At 54.1% G+C, this 16,046-nt stretch overlaps 1 protein-coding gene across 1 annotated transcript; it reads left to right on the top strand.

Moving 5' to 3' along the window:
• The first annotated feature begins 6,122 nt into the window (after positions 1-6,122).
• LOC128091816 (uncharacterized protein C2orf78-like) lies at positions 6,123-8,615 on the top strand. Its single transcript, XM_052705164.1, has 6 exons — positions 6,123-6,496; positions 6,663-6,725; positions 6,974-7,048; positions 7,294-7,362; positions 7,459-8,126; positions 8,415-8,615. Exons 1-6 carry the CDS (start codon positions 6,385-6,387, stop codon positions 8,613-8,615), a joined length of 1,188 nt encoding a protein of 395 aa, XP_052561124.1. The 5' UTR covers positions 6,123-6,384.
• Positions 8,616-16,046: the final 7,431 nt, after the last annotated feature.

Raw genomic sequence — 16,046 nt, 5'->3', positions numbered from 1 at the left:
TGTTTGGCCCAGAGTCGACGACTCCCCCCCTCCACCTCGCCAACCCCCCTCGACCCCCCCCCCCACCCGTTTTGCCCAGAATGGCCCAGAGCTGACAGTTTCCCCTACCTCCCCCCCCCGCCCTCCTCCCCCCCCTTCGGCCCAGAGCCAACAGCTCCACCCACTCCACCCCTCCACCTCGGCCCCCTCATCGACCCCCCCCCCCCCCCCCCTTCCAAACAGAGCCCACAGCACCCACGGCACCACCCCCCCCCCCTCTTTGGCCCGCAGCCGACAGCCCACCCCCCCCCTGCCCGTATGTGACAGAAGGCACAACACAAAAAGCAAATTAGAAAGAAAGCCATCACACACCTAGCAGCAGAAGCACCAGAGCAACAGCAATACATTACAGAGGCACAAAAAGCACTGCTCACCATCTCCAAGGATTCACCCACACAACAAACTCCACAGCACAGAAGCTGCCAGAAGCAAACCCTTCCCCCTGGCCACTCAGCCCCTACAGGAGCTCCAGGAGGGGCAGCCAGGCTCCGCCCCTTCCAGCCACCGAGCTCCATTGCCTTCAGCTGTGCTCCCAGGGCTCACCGGCTCCTTTCCTCAGCTGCTCCCTCGCTGCTTCAGGCTGGGATTCAACACTTCTTCGACAGCAGAGCAAAGGAAAAAATCGCAAAGCAAAGCTAGAGACAAAATCCAAACAACAAAGAAAGCTTGCAGGATGCTAGGAAATAACAGAAAAGCACAGGCAGAAGGCACAAGGCAGGGTTATGTCTGCGTGTCTGTCTGCAGGAAACAGCTGCAGATGTTCAGTGCTGCTCCATGCACCCATCGCAGACAGCTGCACACAACAGGGCTCCAGCAGCACTCACAGCTCCTGTCAGCTGCACTATTAAAGCCAGCTGACAAACTTCCAATTCCGTGTTGCAAGTGCTTTAAAGAGAGAAGCACTGAAGCTGGCAAACGCACCATGGCTCCAGATAACAAACACCAAGTCCAATGGCACTTCAGGCAATCAGCATCCTTACATTACGCCACCTCTTTTAGTTTACCCAGAGAGGCTTCTAGCTCCTTTACAGCTTCTTCTCATTCTTGGGGTTGGAAAAACCAAGGGAAAAATGTTGAAATGGTGCCCAAACCCGTTCAATTTTCACTTCATCCCGACTTTGCCCTGCAGGTGGGGTTTTGTTTTCCTTTTTGGTGTTGCTCAACAGGTGACTAAAGTGACTGATGCAGCTTTGAAGTTGAATCGTTCCATCAAACATGCTGGTTTTCTTTGAAATCTCTCCCTGAAATCCATTAATTCGTGCCTACACTGTAGGAGGGATTTTACGAGCCCAAGCTGACTCTAGGTTTGGATTCAGCTGTCACTCCTTTCTCCCCCTGAGAAACACAAGATCTGCGCCTCGCTGCCAGTGTCAGAACAGACCTGGGGCCCAGGGAAAGGAGCCAGAGAGTGTTTCCTCTGCTGCACGTTTGATTCCTCGCCAAGTGAAAACAGTCATGTCTTCGAGGTTTGAAAACAGTTCTCTGAATTCAGTGACACAAACTTCTGCAAAGACTTCATTCTTACTTTCACGGTTTGGATTTTCACTTCTGTCTGACTGCCTGCTGGGCTCTCGTCTTCAGCTCTGCTGCCACTGCCCCAGGCGGATGGGGAAGGAACCTGCAGAGGGTGTCCTGGCGTTTTCTCCCCAGCAGTGGGTTGATTTTCCAAGTAGTCACACGTTCACTTTCCAGTTCAGTCTCACCTATGATGCCTACTGCAAAGAACAAAAATTAGTGGAAAGCAGATGATGATGTAGCTTAATGTGGACACAGTTTCCAGCACGTACATTAGAATGTACCCTAATGCATAACCAATGAATACACAGATGTTACAACTGAGAAATACCCAGGAGAGTTAGGCTAAATCAGATTATTGCAACAAAAGGATAATAAATGGAAAATGTCCTGTCCTCTGGCTGCCGCCTCTTGCCTTCTGCAGGCCTTCTTTGACACCTATGAAGCTTTAGTGAGGCTGCATCAGTGTGAAACACCGGTAAGCTGTGGAGCTGTGAAGGGGAGCCGTGGCTCCAGGACCTCAGGAGGGGCTGTGCGTGCTCTTCAATGTGCGTGCAGTCTGCTTGTGCTATGGCAGAAGGGCTCTGACAGCTGGGGCCGTGTTTGTGTGGTCAGGAAAAGTGGATATGAACACTTTCCCCTTCGGAAAGTTTGAAAAACAGAGCCTCTCGTTGCTGCTTACTGGATGTTTTTCATCTTTAGAAACACAGGTGTTTGAATCATGCTGTTTTTCATGGGAGATGTGCCAGAATCACAGAATCACCCGGGTTGGAAGGGACCTCAAGGATCATGTAGTTCCAACCCCCCTGCCTAGCAGGGCCACCAAACACACACATTCAGATCAGGTTGCCCAGGACCCCGTCCAACCTGGCCTTGAACACATCCAAGGACGGGGCATCCACAACCTCCCTGGGCAGCCCGTTCCAGGGCCTAACCACTCTCCTTGTAAAGAACTTCCCCCTAACATCCAACCTAAATCTTCCCTCCTTCAACTTGGATCCATTTCCCCTCGTCCTGCTGTTGTCAGCCCTTTTGAAGAGTTTACTCCCCTCCTGGGTGTAGGTTCCCTTCAGGTATTGATAGGCTGCCATGAGGTCACCCCGCAGCCTTCTCTTCTCCAGGCTGAACAAGCCCAACTCCCTCAGCCTGTCCTCCTAGGGGAGGTGCTCCAGCCCCCTGATCATCTTAGTCGCCCTCCTCTGGACCCTTTCCAAGATATCTATGTCTTTCTTGTACTGAGGGCTCCACACCTGGACACAGGACTCCAGATGGGGCCTCACAAGAGCCGAGTAGAGAGGGACAATCACCTCCCTGTCCCTGCTGACCACCCCTCTCCTGATGGAGCCCAGGATCCCATTTGCCTTTCGAGCTGCCAGAGCGCACTGCTGGCTCATGTTCAGTCTCTCGTCCATCAGGACCCCCAGGACCTTCTCTGCCGAGCTGCTCCCAAGGCCCACTCCTCCCAGCCTGTACGGGTGCCTGGCTTTCTTCCAGACCAAATGCAAAACCTTGCACTTTGCCGTGTTGAACCTCATTAGGTTCACCCGAGCCCAGCCCTCCAGCCTGTCGAGGTCCCTCTGAATGGCATCCCTTCCTTCCACCGTATCAACCGCACCACTCAGAATGTCTCTGATGGACTATTTGCTGTGCCTTTCTACCACCAGAAATGCTACTCATGTGATAGTAGTTCAGAAAGACTGTGCTGTGGATTTGTCTCCTGGACTCACGTGAGAAGGATGGCTGTGGAGATGTTGGTCTTGGGGCAGGAGCTGTTAGAAGCTTTTGAGAGTGGCCTCCGTGTGTTAGGAGTGATTGTGGTACCACTGCTCGGTCAGTTGGAGTGCATGAAACAAGTCTGAAGTCTTCTTGTAATGGAGCAATGGGAAAGGAGTCTATGGATTTGAGAGCTGACTTTCAGTCTGCGGGCATTTTCCAGGAGCTGGGGCGAGGGGTGAGGCAAGGAAAGCTGTGGTAGGAGGATGAGGTGTGGGAATAGGAACGTCTTCCATTGATAGCAACTCCTGCTGTTTGCTTTTTGACTTGGAATGCATGCTTTTTTTAATCGAGAACAAACTCTTTGTGCAGCTTGTGAATGAATTCATTCACTCCTGTTACTGTTTGGCGTTCTTCTCCACACGGAGCTGCAATTGAAATGGACGCCTCTGGTCTGGTTGCCAGCCCCCTCCCGCATGCTCAGATCAGCCAAGTTTGCAAGTTTGGTGAGTTGTGCCCAAGGTCAGACGGTTGGCTCTTCTCAGCCTTGAGATGTGTTTCCCAGTTGCATGCTGTGCTATTCCTGTTGTGTTGAGCTCTTGAGCTGCAGCCCTAACTGGGGATCCAAGTAGACTGACACAGAAGGAATGGTTGAGATCTATGTGAGCTTGGATTGGAAATGCAGTGCCAAGGGCTGCACAAATGTGAGACAGTTGTGAGCGTAAGGAAAGGCATCTGCTGGGTGAGGGCTTTGCTGGGTGAGCGTCACCGTGCTGAACAGCAGGCAGCTGTTGTCCTAGCAGACAGCCACATCCATGGGGATTGGAAGCTTCCTCTGCCTTCCAGCTCTTGGCTGCTGCTCTGAGAGTGCAGGTTCTTGCCCGGAGAGAACCAGCAGCAGAAAGGATCCCATGCGTGGCCTCTGAGCCCTTTCAGACCAACCAGCTGGATTAGCGTGGCTGGGACCTTGGTTTGGAGTTCACCCAGCAGGCTTTGCCCAAAGCAGAATGAGCTGTGGGCACAGCGTCCAGCAGTGGAAGTGGCCGACAGCTGGAGCAGCTGTTCTAAAGCTTAGAGGCACCCTTAATTTCTGCAGCCCTGAGCTTTGTGCCACGAGAGCTCTCCAGCTTCTACCCGTGATGTGAGACTGTAATGTGTCTACTCTGTCAGGCTCTTCTTCTCTTTTCTCTTTTAAGGTCTCTCTTTTCAGCACCTCTTTTAAGGTAGGAAAATTCCTGTCTGGGCCAGGAGAAAAAGAAATGCAGCAATCTTCCCTGCACTGTTCACTTTGCCTGAGTTGCCAAGTGCTCCTCGTTTTTCTTGTACCCTGCAATTCCAAGTCCATATTTTCCCCAAAGCAAAAGAATTCAGAGGGAACCACCTACAGTTCAGTAAGCCATTTCAGTATTTATTTCTGACTGTGGCAATTCCTTCAGTTCAGAAGTCGCACTTAATTGACGGTGCCTGCTTTAATTCTGACCAAGCTTGCAGTGGCAGCTGGCTTCCCAAGGCTGCAGTACGTGGTGGTGGCACAGCCGTGGGCTTCTGCATTTGTGCCAATGCCACATTTCCTTTCTCTGTCTCGCAGGTCAGCTGGCGCTAGAAGTGGACGGCATCCAGTGTGAGTGAAGGTCAGTGCAGGAGCAGCTGCTGCTGGGAGGAAGGAAGTGCAGGCTGATGGACGCTGACGCATCTCCCGGCACGGCACCAGAGGAGGCAGCAGTGATGCTGGGGGGCAGCTGCAGAAGAACACGAGGAGCTCCTCAGCAGGAAGCCACAAACCTGCAGAAAGCTGCAGCGGACTCAGAGCACGCGGGGATGCCCAGGAGGAAATGCAGGCCCAGCGTTTGAGCAGCGCCTGGCCACGGAGTGCTGCGGCCCAAGAACCAAGCTGTTGTGCCTTTGCCCAGATGGCTTTCCAAGGTGGACTCGTCTGTCCTCACAAAAACCAGAGGGCTGACTCGTTCAAATGCTGGCTGATTGCTTGGGAGCCCAAATCCTTCTGGCCTCCAATCTGGGGGAGCCTGGGGGCAACATCTCCTGGCTCTGATCATGCAGTGCGTGAGCGAGAGGATGACCCAGGCTGGTTACACAAGAGTCATCTTAATTTCTCTGTTTTGTTCCTTCAGATAACCCCATTGGGCGGCCCTCATGTTTTCTTACAATTCAGTACCAGCCCTGGTGGCTTTGGGCCAGAGCCCAAAAGGCTGCATGCAGCCCAGGGGCTCACAGCCACAGCCCCAGTCAGAGAGGCTGGCACACGCCCTGGGCCTAAAGATGCTGCCAGAGAAGCCGGGAGTGGCCCTGGGGCCTAAACACACAGCCAGAGAGACTGGCACCGGCCAAGGGACCTGAAGGCACAGCCTGAGAGCTGTGAGACCACTACGAGGCCATACTGCGTTTTATTGGGCTGCCCAAGGTCATCTTCACTTCTCTGTTGCTTTACTTCAATTAACCCCCATTCAATGAACCCCATTCACCCCATTGGTGAGTCTCATGTTTCCTAAAACTTGGATCTGGGAGGTGATCACTCCTTTGCCTGTGATGCAAGCGCAGCGGTGATGCAGGCACTTGCTGAGGTCACAGTGGTTGCCAGGCTGGGAGCGTTTGTGCCCCAGCTGGAGCAGAGCTGGTGCTCTAGTGAGCGTGCTGCACACGGAGACTGAGCTCTGTGCTTTTCGAGAGAGAGATCCTCCTTTAGAGCCCACTGGGAGCAGCGCTGCGGCGTGTGCGTCAGCTGGGCACAGCTCCGGCTGAGCAGGCTGACCAGGTGAGCTGGGTTGGCGCTGGCTGGGTGCTGGGAGGTATCAGCAGAAAAGCTGGGCTGGGGAGGAGTTCCCAGGTCAAACGGTGCCCTTCTGAATGGCTGTACCCAGGGGATGCCCAGCAGGTGTTTCAGCAAACTGCGCTGAAGTCTCGGCAGAGAGCCAGGTGGGGGCATGGACGGTCAGCACACGTGTGGGGGAAAAGCGGACCTGGGGGCACTTGCTGACAGAAGCCGTGGCAGTCAGGCACCAGCTGCAGCTAGGGATGGGCAGGCAGTTCTTGCAGCCAGCTGATTTCCAAGCATTGCCTTCCTCAAGAGACGACATTGCATAGCAGAAGAAAGCTGGGAAAATGCTTCTTCCTCATGATTTTTCCCTTGTTGATGCTTTCTGTAGGTTCCTCTCCAAAAGGAGAACTCAGGAATCCAGGCAGCTGAAGATTGCGGCGCTGCAGGCGATGTCAAGTAAGGAGTTTGGAGTGCAGGAAGGGGCAGTGAGAAGTGAACTATCAGTTGTGTTTGGGCTGTCAAAGTAGCATCTTTCTGTTTTCTGGGGGGACATGGGCTTACTAGGCAATACTTGTGCTGCCTGCTGGTGTCTGTGAAATCAACACACCATCTGTTGTTGTAGGGACAAAACCTGTGCATCTGTGGAACGGTGCGGGGCAAGGAGGGAAACGTAAAGCCTCCGCAGGTAAGAAGCTCCTGTGAGCTGTGGTGTGGGCACTGCCTCTAAACAGGGCTGCATGAAGGGCTGCGTGTGATGGAGGGGAGAGCAAGGGACTGCAGTTCTGTGCTGACTGCAGAAGTGGCACAGGGCTGCAGCAGCAGAAAGGCAAATTGCCAAAACTGCTGCTGAAGACCAGAAGCTTGTGGTTGGCAGTGCTCAAATCTTCCTCCCAAGAGATGCTCTTCATGTCTTTCTTGTCTCCTTTGTGTCAGAAGCTGATGCCAGTGGCCTTCCTCTGAAGCGCAGCCACGTGGAAAGCCAGGAGTGTGGCACAGCACCCAAGAGAGGTACAGACACACAGCAGGCATCTGGGTTTGGGGCACTGTCTTTCTGGTTAGGCTTTCTGCCTGTTCTTTCCTGGGACTGTTCTCATTGCGTGGGGTTGCTTGGGGTTTTAATCCCTGGGATTGACAGTTACCTCTCCTGTCCTGATTTATAATGGGATCCCAGCGTTCACCCAAGATCCCTTGCTGTGAACATGGTGCAGGAGAGCAGGCATTGACTCTTTGGGATTTTTTCTTGCTGTTCCCAGCAGTGGCGAGCAGCTCGGATGTGCCGGAGGACATCACGGACATCCAGGGTTTGCTCTCTTGGATCAATGGTGAGTTTGGGGCTGCAGAGCTGCAGGTGCGTGTTTGCACAGAGTGGGTGTGAGAAGGCTCTCATGGCCATTTGGGGGATGTTTTTGCATTTTCAGACGTGGCAAGAGCTGCTGAGGTCCCCCAGGAGAACCCCAGCAGCCCTGCCCCCGGATGTCTCATCGCTGAGCTCCCTGACAACCCTGGGGACAGCAGAGAGCTCAGCACACAGGCTGCTACCGGGACGCCCACCGACCCCTTCTGGGGGCTTCCTCCATCCCCCGGGCTCCTGTCTGAGCTGCAGTGCGGGCTGTCGGAGCTGCGCCCCGTCGTGCCACCAGCGAGCGCCCGGCTCAGCCCACGGCCGACCACCCTGGCCGTCAGCGCACCTCCCTCAGCGCAAAGCGCACAGCCCACCGAGGAGGTGCAGCAAAGGCAGCCCCAGGAGGCTCAGGCTCACTCGCCCCCGTCGCCAGGCTCTGTCCCCAGCCAGGTGGCAGAAAAGAAGAACAGGGGCAGCACCAAGCGGGGGGCCAAGCGCCCTGCGCCTGCCGGCACCCTGCAGAAAGGGGAGAGATCCCAGCAGGAGCAGCCCACCAGCAGCGCTCCTGCCAAGAAAAGGAAGCTGCCGCCCCGCGGGGAAAGAGCAGAGAGGAAAGGCCGCAAACAGCCGTGCCAAGCAAAGCTGTCTGGGGCCGGAGCAGGAGCCAGCGAGCTGCGCAATCACCTGCAGCAATGCATCCAGGCCGTGCACCCGCTGGGGCAGAGGGTGACTGCGGTGGGCCCGGTGCGCCAGCCACCCTCTGTGCAGCCCCAGCCCTCAGCCAGCGCTGGCCCTGCTGCCCTCCAGCCCCAAGACAGCCATGCGCACAAGGCAGAACCAACAGCTCCAGGCAGCACGGTGCAGGAGGAGGGTGCTGCCAAGGAGGCGACGCCGAGCTGCCCGCGCCCGTCCCCGCAGAGGAGCTCGGCGCTGCAGAGGGACCCACCGCCACCACCACCACCACCAGCGCTGCACCAGCAGCAGCCTCAGCCCCGGCGCCCCGTGGACTTTGTGCCCTGCGTGGGGCCGCAGGCGGGTGGCGGTGTAATACCGCTGGTGATGGAGGAGTCGCTGCCCATCACAGCGGAGCAGCGGCCCGAGCGGGAGCGCATGAAGAACCTGGCCCAGGAAGAGCGGCAGCGGGCGGCCCAGCAGATGAAGATCGGCCCCGTGCAGTTCCTGGTGCAGCGGGAGATAGACATGGCCATCGCCGACCAGTACGGCTACCCGTAACCCTGCGCTCCTCGCCGGCCCGCAGCACCAGGCAGCAGCGGCAGCGTTCCAGGGGCCCTGCCAGCGGCCCCATCTCTCCCCTCCACAACCAAGCCGTCCTCCGAGTCAGCACAGCAGTGGGATGGGACGTCTGGGAGCACAGCTGTGGTGGGACTGGAATTTTAGCATTACTGTTGTTTCTGTTTCTCCTTGTAATCTAGGATAGGTTATTACAAGCTTTGCATTCCATTTGCTACGTCCCTCTGCCTGCAGTCATTTGCGCCGTGTCACAGCCCCCAGCTCCCCATGCCTGCCTCCGGAGCAGGACGGGCACCACGGATGGCCCATGGTGTCCCTCAGCTGCCACCAGCAGCCCCAGCCCTCCTCTCTCCCTGCAGTCCTTTGTGCAGCTGGATGCAGAGGGTGTTTCACAGAGCTCCCTGCGCTGCCCAGTGCCGTGAATTGCCGTGCGGATGGGCAGCAGGCAGGGCAGATGGAGGGGAATGGCCCCGGCTCACTATGGCCAGAAGAGACTCCAGCAGGGGCAGTTCCTGTGGAGAGATGAAGCAGGGGCAGCAGGGACTGCTGTGCAGACAGACATAAAGATACCACCCATGCCATGGCTCTTCCGCGCCCACCTTGTTTACAGCACCATTTAGCATTCCCCCCCCCACTAATATTTATAATAGTTAGCTCAAAAAATCCAGATTGTTTTTAAATATTGTTTTTAATTAAAAGACAACCCTGCAGCCAGTGCTGTCAATATTTTTCACTGGACTGGGAGCTCCTCCTAGCAGTGAATTCTCTCTCTGTACCATTGCTTCTGCAGCAGTTACTGTTTGCCTCCACATCCCTCTGGGGTCCCTGCATGTGTCCCTTTCTGGAATCTTACTTCTCATTGGGAAACACCCTCACACCTTTCCTCTTTGCTTTTGTGTATGGAACACCTGTAATTTGTTCTCCTTTGCATGAACTTTATTACAACCTTTGGGCTGTAATACCCATGACAACGAAAACACAACTTGCGTTTTAAAGTGACGCTGCTGTGTTTTGTACCAATGTCCAGATCAGTGCTCCTTTGGTCTCTGAGGTAGGACATAATAACCGGTCCTGAGGTAGGGTGAAGGGGAGCGGCGTGAAGCTGTGTGCGTTCCCTGCTGGGGGGCCGTGCTGGCGGCGGGGGGTTGGTTTGCTTTTTCTTGGCAGGGTGGGCAGGAGCTCTGGGTTAGAGGAGCATCCCGACAGCACGCCTGGGATCAGCAGCTCTGCCACAGGAGGAGGTGAGGCTGCACGCCGAGCTGCAGGAGAGGAAGGGGAGGAGGTCTGGGCCCAGCTCTGGACGGTGCTCTGCAGCACTGGGCAGCTCGATCCTGGCTCAGCAGTGGGATCACGCGAGGAGCGGGGGAGGCAGGGAGGGCACTGCCAAACACAGCTGGGGTGTCTCTGTGCAGTTTTGCCTCCCCGGGAGGAACCCAGAGCTTCCCGGTTTGTTTCTGCTCCTGTAGCATTTGTATGCAGTGGGAGCATAAGGTTCTGCTGCCTTCTTCTTCTTCCGGCCTTTGGTATCTTCAGGGGGGCTGCAAGAAAGAAGGGGAAAGAGTTAGAGAGTTTAGATTGGACGTATGGAAGAAGTCTGTTACAATAAGGGTGGCACTGCAGCACAGACACTGACAGACCCTAGGGATCTCTCAAGCCCTGAGCACTGTGTGTCAGGGCCTGGGGATAGATGGGATGGAGGGCGCCATCCCTGCCCCGTACCAGGGGGACCATTGCCACCCACAGAGGTGCCACCTCATGCTTTGGACAGCTGTGCAGAGGAGGAGGGTCTCGAGGTGTCCTAGGGATGTGATCAGCTCTGACATCCTCCAGTGATCAATAAAGCCCTCAGCAGAGACATGCTCTGTCTGCATCCCCATGCTCAGCAGGGGCTGTTCGTGTCTGCTCCTGCCTGGCAGAGGCCACCTCTACGTGGTGGGAGGGGTCCCCAGCTCCATACCCCACACCCCATGTGCTGCACCCATGGGCCTCTCCATCCCTTCTGTGCTGCCTGCTCCAAAAAGGACACAGCTCCCCATGCTGCCAAGCAGCCCCAGTACCCTCCCTCTGCTCTCTCCCAGTCCCTCCTTCCAGTTCCTCCCAAACCCTTCAAATCTCCTCTCTGATGACCAATGACGCCCTCTGCTGATTAGCAAAGCCCTCTGACCTCACTGAAGATCCCTGATCATCAGTGGAGCCCTCTGACAGCCAACGAAGCCTTCAGTGACCGCTGACGCTCCCTGGTGGCAAATTGAGCCCCCGATGATCAGCGGGCTGCTGTATCACATGCAGGAAAGGGAAGTGAAGGGCGAGAAAGAATATTTTGACATCATTTGGTAGACAGCATGGTTTGCTCATCACAGAATAAAGATTTGTGTGGATTCAATTAAGCACCGAATTTGGAGAGAAGTGTGACTGCACCACACCTGTGTGCGCTGCCCGCTGCCTGGGACCGGCTGCCTGATTCTAAGCCCTCCTCCAAGAGGCTCAGCTGCTCCTCAGCGATGCCGACCCGCTCCTCGTGGAGCTGCTGCTGGCCGGGCACTCGGACTCCGCTTGGCTGGGCTGCACTGCAAAGACACTGGGTCACAATCCAGGCTGGGGACTGCGATGGCTGCTGGGCTCACGTCAGCATCTTCAGCAGAGCCAGGAGAAACGAGGGCGGGACGGTGGATGAGCTCCTTATCCCCATCACTGTTGTGCTGTGGAAGGCAGCCATCAGACCTGCAGCGATTCGTGCTTCCTGAGAGCTCGGCACTGAAGGAAGCACTCAGTGCACCACACTGGGCCTGGGTCAAAACCACTGAGATTCACCTAGGAATGAGCAGATACACGGGGTGAGTGTCAAGTGTGCAAGTAGGCCACGCCACTGGGCTGATAACCAGAAGCTCGGTAGCACTTACAGTCCTGTGTCTGACTGCATTCCGTATCTCCAACCACGTCCTTGCCCCAGATCGGGGGGTGGACAGTCCATTCCTGGGTGGCCCACTGCGCAATGCGAAGAGTGAGCCCCCGGCACACAGCCCAACTATCTGTGCAGATGTTCAGGATGCCATCACCGGGTCCCTCGCTCACAACCATCCACACGGCTCGCAGTTCTGCCCGTTGCCTGCTCTGACCATCCCCCTCGTCCAACCAGATCGTCTCGCTGCAAGGATCGTACGCTGCTGCTCTCCACTCGCTCGGGTTGCCCTTGCTGGACCCATCTGTGCACCAGGCATCTTCAGGGATCGGATATTTTCCCTCCTGAACGGGACTCTGCTCTGGTGGAGCGACCAGTCTTTCTTTTGCTGCATCACTCCCTGAAGCTTTGGAGACAAAAGTCAGTTGAAAGACTAGAACAACACAGAGCAGGAGGGGGAAGTGCAAGTGCTCGCCCAGAGACAGAAAAAAGGTTGATTCAAGTATTACAGTATGACAATCATGCACTGCAATTCAAGTATTACAGTATGACAATCATGCACTGCAAATACTCCAGTCAAGTGAAAATCTGCAGTCAGTACAGGAAGCCTGAGGTTTCAGCATTCGCAACAGAAGCCAGCTAACAGAAGCACTGCGGGAGCTGCATCTGCCTGTGCCCCTTCTCTCATGAAGCCCAACACCAAACATTTGTGCTCAGCTGCTACTTTAAAACACCACAGTCACTGTTCCAACAGCCCTCCTGCTACCTCTTCCATCAGAGCTGTGCCTGCAGACCCCAGGCAAGGCCGGGGTGCTCTGCCTTATCCAGAATAACAAAAACATGCAACGGCAGCAAGAGAAGAAGTTTGCACCTGCAACGCCCTGCCCATTTCTCTCTTCTGCTATTTGGTGCACTGCCAATACATGACCAGCCCCACCACTCCAATTTTTCTTTCTGAATTAGCAATAAGGCAAGCAAGTGGGAAGCAAAGGCATCTGGCAGCGATGCCAGTCAGCTCCTGCAAAAAGCAGCTCACCTCATACTTGGGGCCAAGTGAGAAACAGAAACACCCCGACCTGTTCCTGATCACAGTGCAAATGTGAGCCCTTTTCACACTGGAACCCTTTGGGCATTCCCTCTTTACAAACAACAGCAACAACAGCATCACCGGAAGCTCGTTGAAGTCCACAGACCAAATCACCAGAACAGAAACAATGGGAGATGGCAGAGGCCTCAAGTAGCTGCAAAAGGAGCGTTAGGGCTTCAGGGCGGTTGGTTAGTTTGGTTTGTCACAGCAGTTAAGAAAGCAGGGAAGTGAGAGAGCTTTGTATTAACCGAGTTCAAAACAGACCTCAGAGCTCTGATTCCGGCTGGGAGCTCTGTGCACCGGACCCAGCACCAGCCATCTGCCTGTGCCTTGCAGCACTTTGCTCCAGCAAGCAGGCCGTGCACTTACTGCATTGTCTCTGCTATCTCAGACAACACACAACAGCATCATTTTAACCCCAACTCCATCCTGGATGCAACCCCTGGGTGTGTGCATGGAGTCCAACTCCTCATATTGTGCAGAGCACGCAGTGCCCTGCATGAGGCCACAGAGATCATCACTGGGACAAACCAACAGTAAACCAAAGCAACCGCTGCGTTTAGAGTTACCAACACTAAAGACAGAGGTGCTCACCACACTCAAATCCCAGGCTGGTTTTGGGCATGCGTTCCCATCTTTGTCTTTCCCCATCGTGAGTTTAACTCTCACCTCACTACTTACAGCTGTGAGGGCAAATTTATGCCACCTACTTTTACACATCCAACAGTCAGCTAGCCAAGACCCAGCTAGCACTGTCTAGGCTCCCTGTGAAGTTAATCCAAATAAATATGCATCTCCAGAAGGAAAATAACTGCAGAGCTGTGGCTCCAGAGAGCAACTCCTACCAGGAGCTCTGCAAAACACTCGGATCCCACATCCAACCTATTGCTGCCGTGTCAGAGATGAGTCTGCACTCAGACGTTCCCTTCCCAAATCACACTGCACAGCTGTTTCTCTCCTGGTGCTGCCTTCATGCAGTGAAGTCACCTCTCCAAAGCTTCAGGCCTTCACGCTCAAGCTTCCTCAAGCTGCCAGCTTGGCATTCCGTCCATCTTGGGTTCTACTGGTGAAACAGCAACAGTGGCAACTATAGGAGACGTGACAGGATTTAAAGTTTAGAAAATAATGACAAAGAAAACCACAACACAACAGTCAGGTAATGGTGACCTAATCTCCTAAACTGTCTTCCTGCCAACCACAACTTCAGGGTTTCAGAGACCTTGGTGCATTATCAGCTTGCTCTAAAAATGCCTTATCTGCAAACCAGAAATGAGCATATCGCAGCTTTCAGACAAGCACCATCCAAAACAAAAGGGAAGAATGCCACAAACTTGCATACCCCCCTCAACCTCCCCCCCCCCCCGAGTAAAAAGCCAGAAACTTTATTATTCATACCAAACTCTTATACACAAAAGCTCCTATGTCTTTTAAAATATCTTAGCTCTTAGTCCATCACAACAACAACGCGTCACACAAATGGGCCCACGCTCAGACCCCTACAATACAGACTTAATCTTCAGTGCCTTGTGCTAGAAAAGCGTTCATTTCACTGTCACTTTGAATCAGGTCACGAGAAGAGTGGTAACACGACAGCCAGAATGCTGAGAATCAGCTGTGGAGAGGAAGTTTTGGAAACAACACGCCATAAGAATGACATGCTGTGAAAACGCAGAAAGCTGCTTGCTTGAGACTGCGCTGCTGCACTGAGGCAGAAGAGGCCACACTGAGCAAAGCCTCTGGAATTCCCTGAGGACGGCACTGCAGCGGTGAGAAGGAACTTGGGAATGTTGTACACTCAGAGCTAAGCAGCACTCGAGGGATTCTGCAGCAGACAACAGTTCAGGCACAGGGCCTTGGAAGAAGATCTGAAGTGGAGCCTGTATAACAGAGTTAAGAGCCAGAGCCAAAGGGCACCGAAAGGGAAAACACTGCAGGGCAGCGGGAAATGAGATGAGCAGCAATCCAGAGACCACTTCAAATCTCTTCAAAATATACAGAGCTACTCATTTAATTACACACTGGACACAGCCAAGAGCAGTTTGGGTTTGCTCTTCTCTTCCCTGTTTCAGCTCGTTACATTTGCACATCGTGTTACTGTTACAAAACAACAACAAAACCCACCCAAAAAATGCAACTAAGCTGAACAAGGAGTGGATCAGTGAAGGAACAGAGCCATGGCAGCTGTGTGCTGCACCAGCCCACCCTGCACAGCCACGGTGTCAGCACTCAGCCACAACCCACCGTGCTGCTCAGCGGAGGGCTGAAGCCCTCGGTTACGCTGCTCACAAGGGGGTTTCTACTGAAAGCACGGGAAGCAGCAGATGTGCAGGGAGGAAAAGCTCCTCCGTCCTTAACTCTGGCTCACGACCAGATACGTGACTGAGAAATTGCACTGTGATACCCCAGTTCAGTACCTCAAATGCTGTGGACCACTGCCATCGTTTGACAGAAAACACGTGCTTAACACAGAACATTCCTTTCCTCCAGCCAAGCATGAGCAAAGCCTCTCGCCTCCCTCACAATCCTCCTCCTGAATTGCAGCCCTGAGCTCCCTACCATGCTGCTGCACTCTGCCAGGTGATCATTATTCAGCAGAACTGCCATGGGAACAGAGGAAGACACTTCTCATCACTTCCCAGCTTCCAAGCACACAGGTTTTAAGTCAACTGTTTGGCTTTTCTCCAGCTTTACTCCAAGCCTCGGGCACAGACGACCCTGCATCCGTCTGGTCTTACTAACGCTGCTAATGCAATATTTAAAGGCTGCTGCATGAACAGGAAACTGGGATCTATTTGTGCCCACAGGCCCCAGGCACCATTCCTCAGCTTGCTCCAGCAAGCAAATCCTTTGACAACAACAAGACATCTTAGGTTCACTTTTCCACTTAAAGGAAATGGGCAGAACTCAGTGCTAATTTTCCAGCAAAATGTGCACTTCATTCCTTTTATAAGCAGCTCTTGCAGAGACAGTTACCCAGCAGTGGAAATAAAGCCACGCAAGGAAACAAACCTGCAGGAACCAAGTCCTACTTGTCACACTGTCAGTGAGACACTGAATCACCGCATTCCAAGAGCCAACTTCAGAGCAAGCAGGCACCAATCTGTGAACCTCATGAAAACCAAACACCAGCAGCATATTCTATGCACAGCCCTGTCTTGTCTGGATTTGAGAAACAAGGTCCTGAGGTAAGGTTGATTACAACAGCTTTTCTTCTGAATAACACCACAGCGACATGCTCCTGCTCAAGTACAATGAGCAGAGTGCTCTCCAGAATAGCCCAGGCTCTTCCACTGTCACACCAGGCAGACCAGAACCGTGACAGCTCTGCGCTGAACAACTCCAGCATTTAGTTCAGCCACCAGCAGCAATTCCTCCCAATACGTACATTCCATAAGATCAACACTTACAGCATCAGGAAAATCCCATT

The sequence above is a fragment of the Tympanuchus pallidicinctus genome, unplaced genomic scaffold, assembly GCF_026119805.1.
Source record: "Tympanuchus pallidicinctus isolate F22 unplaced genomic scaffold, pur_lepc_1.0 scaffold52, whole genome shotgun sequence".
NCBI classification, from domain to species: domain Eukaryota; kingdom Metazoa; phylum Chordata; class Aves; order Galliformes; family Phasianidae; genus Tympanuchus; species Tympanuchus pallidicinctus.
Note: the sequence above shows the minus strand (reverse complement) of the source record. Positions and strands in the feature narration are given on the sequence as shown.

Coding starts and splice junctions, on each gene's coding strand:
- LOC128091816 (XM_052705164.1), top strand. CDS start 6,385: ATGCTTCTTCCTCATGATTTTTCCCTTGTTGATGCTTTCTGTAGGTTC. Junction 6,497..6,662: donor GGCGCTGCAGGCGATGTCAA/GTAAGGAGTTTG, acceptor CTGTTGTTGTAG/GGACAAAACCTGTGCATCTG. Junction 7,049..7,293: donor TGGCACAGCACCCAAGAGAG/GTACAGACACAC, acceptor TGCTGTTCCCAG/CAGTGGCGAGCAGCTCGGAT.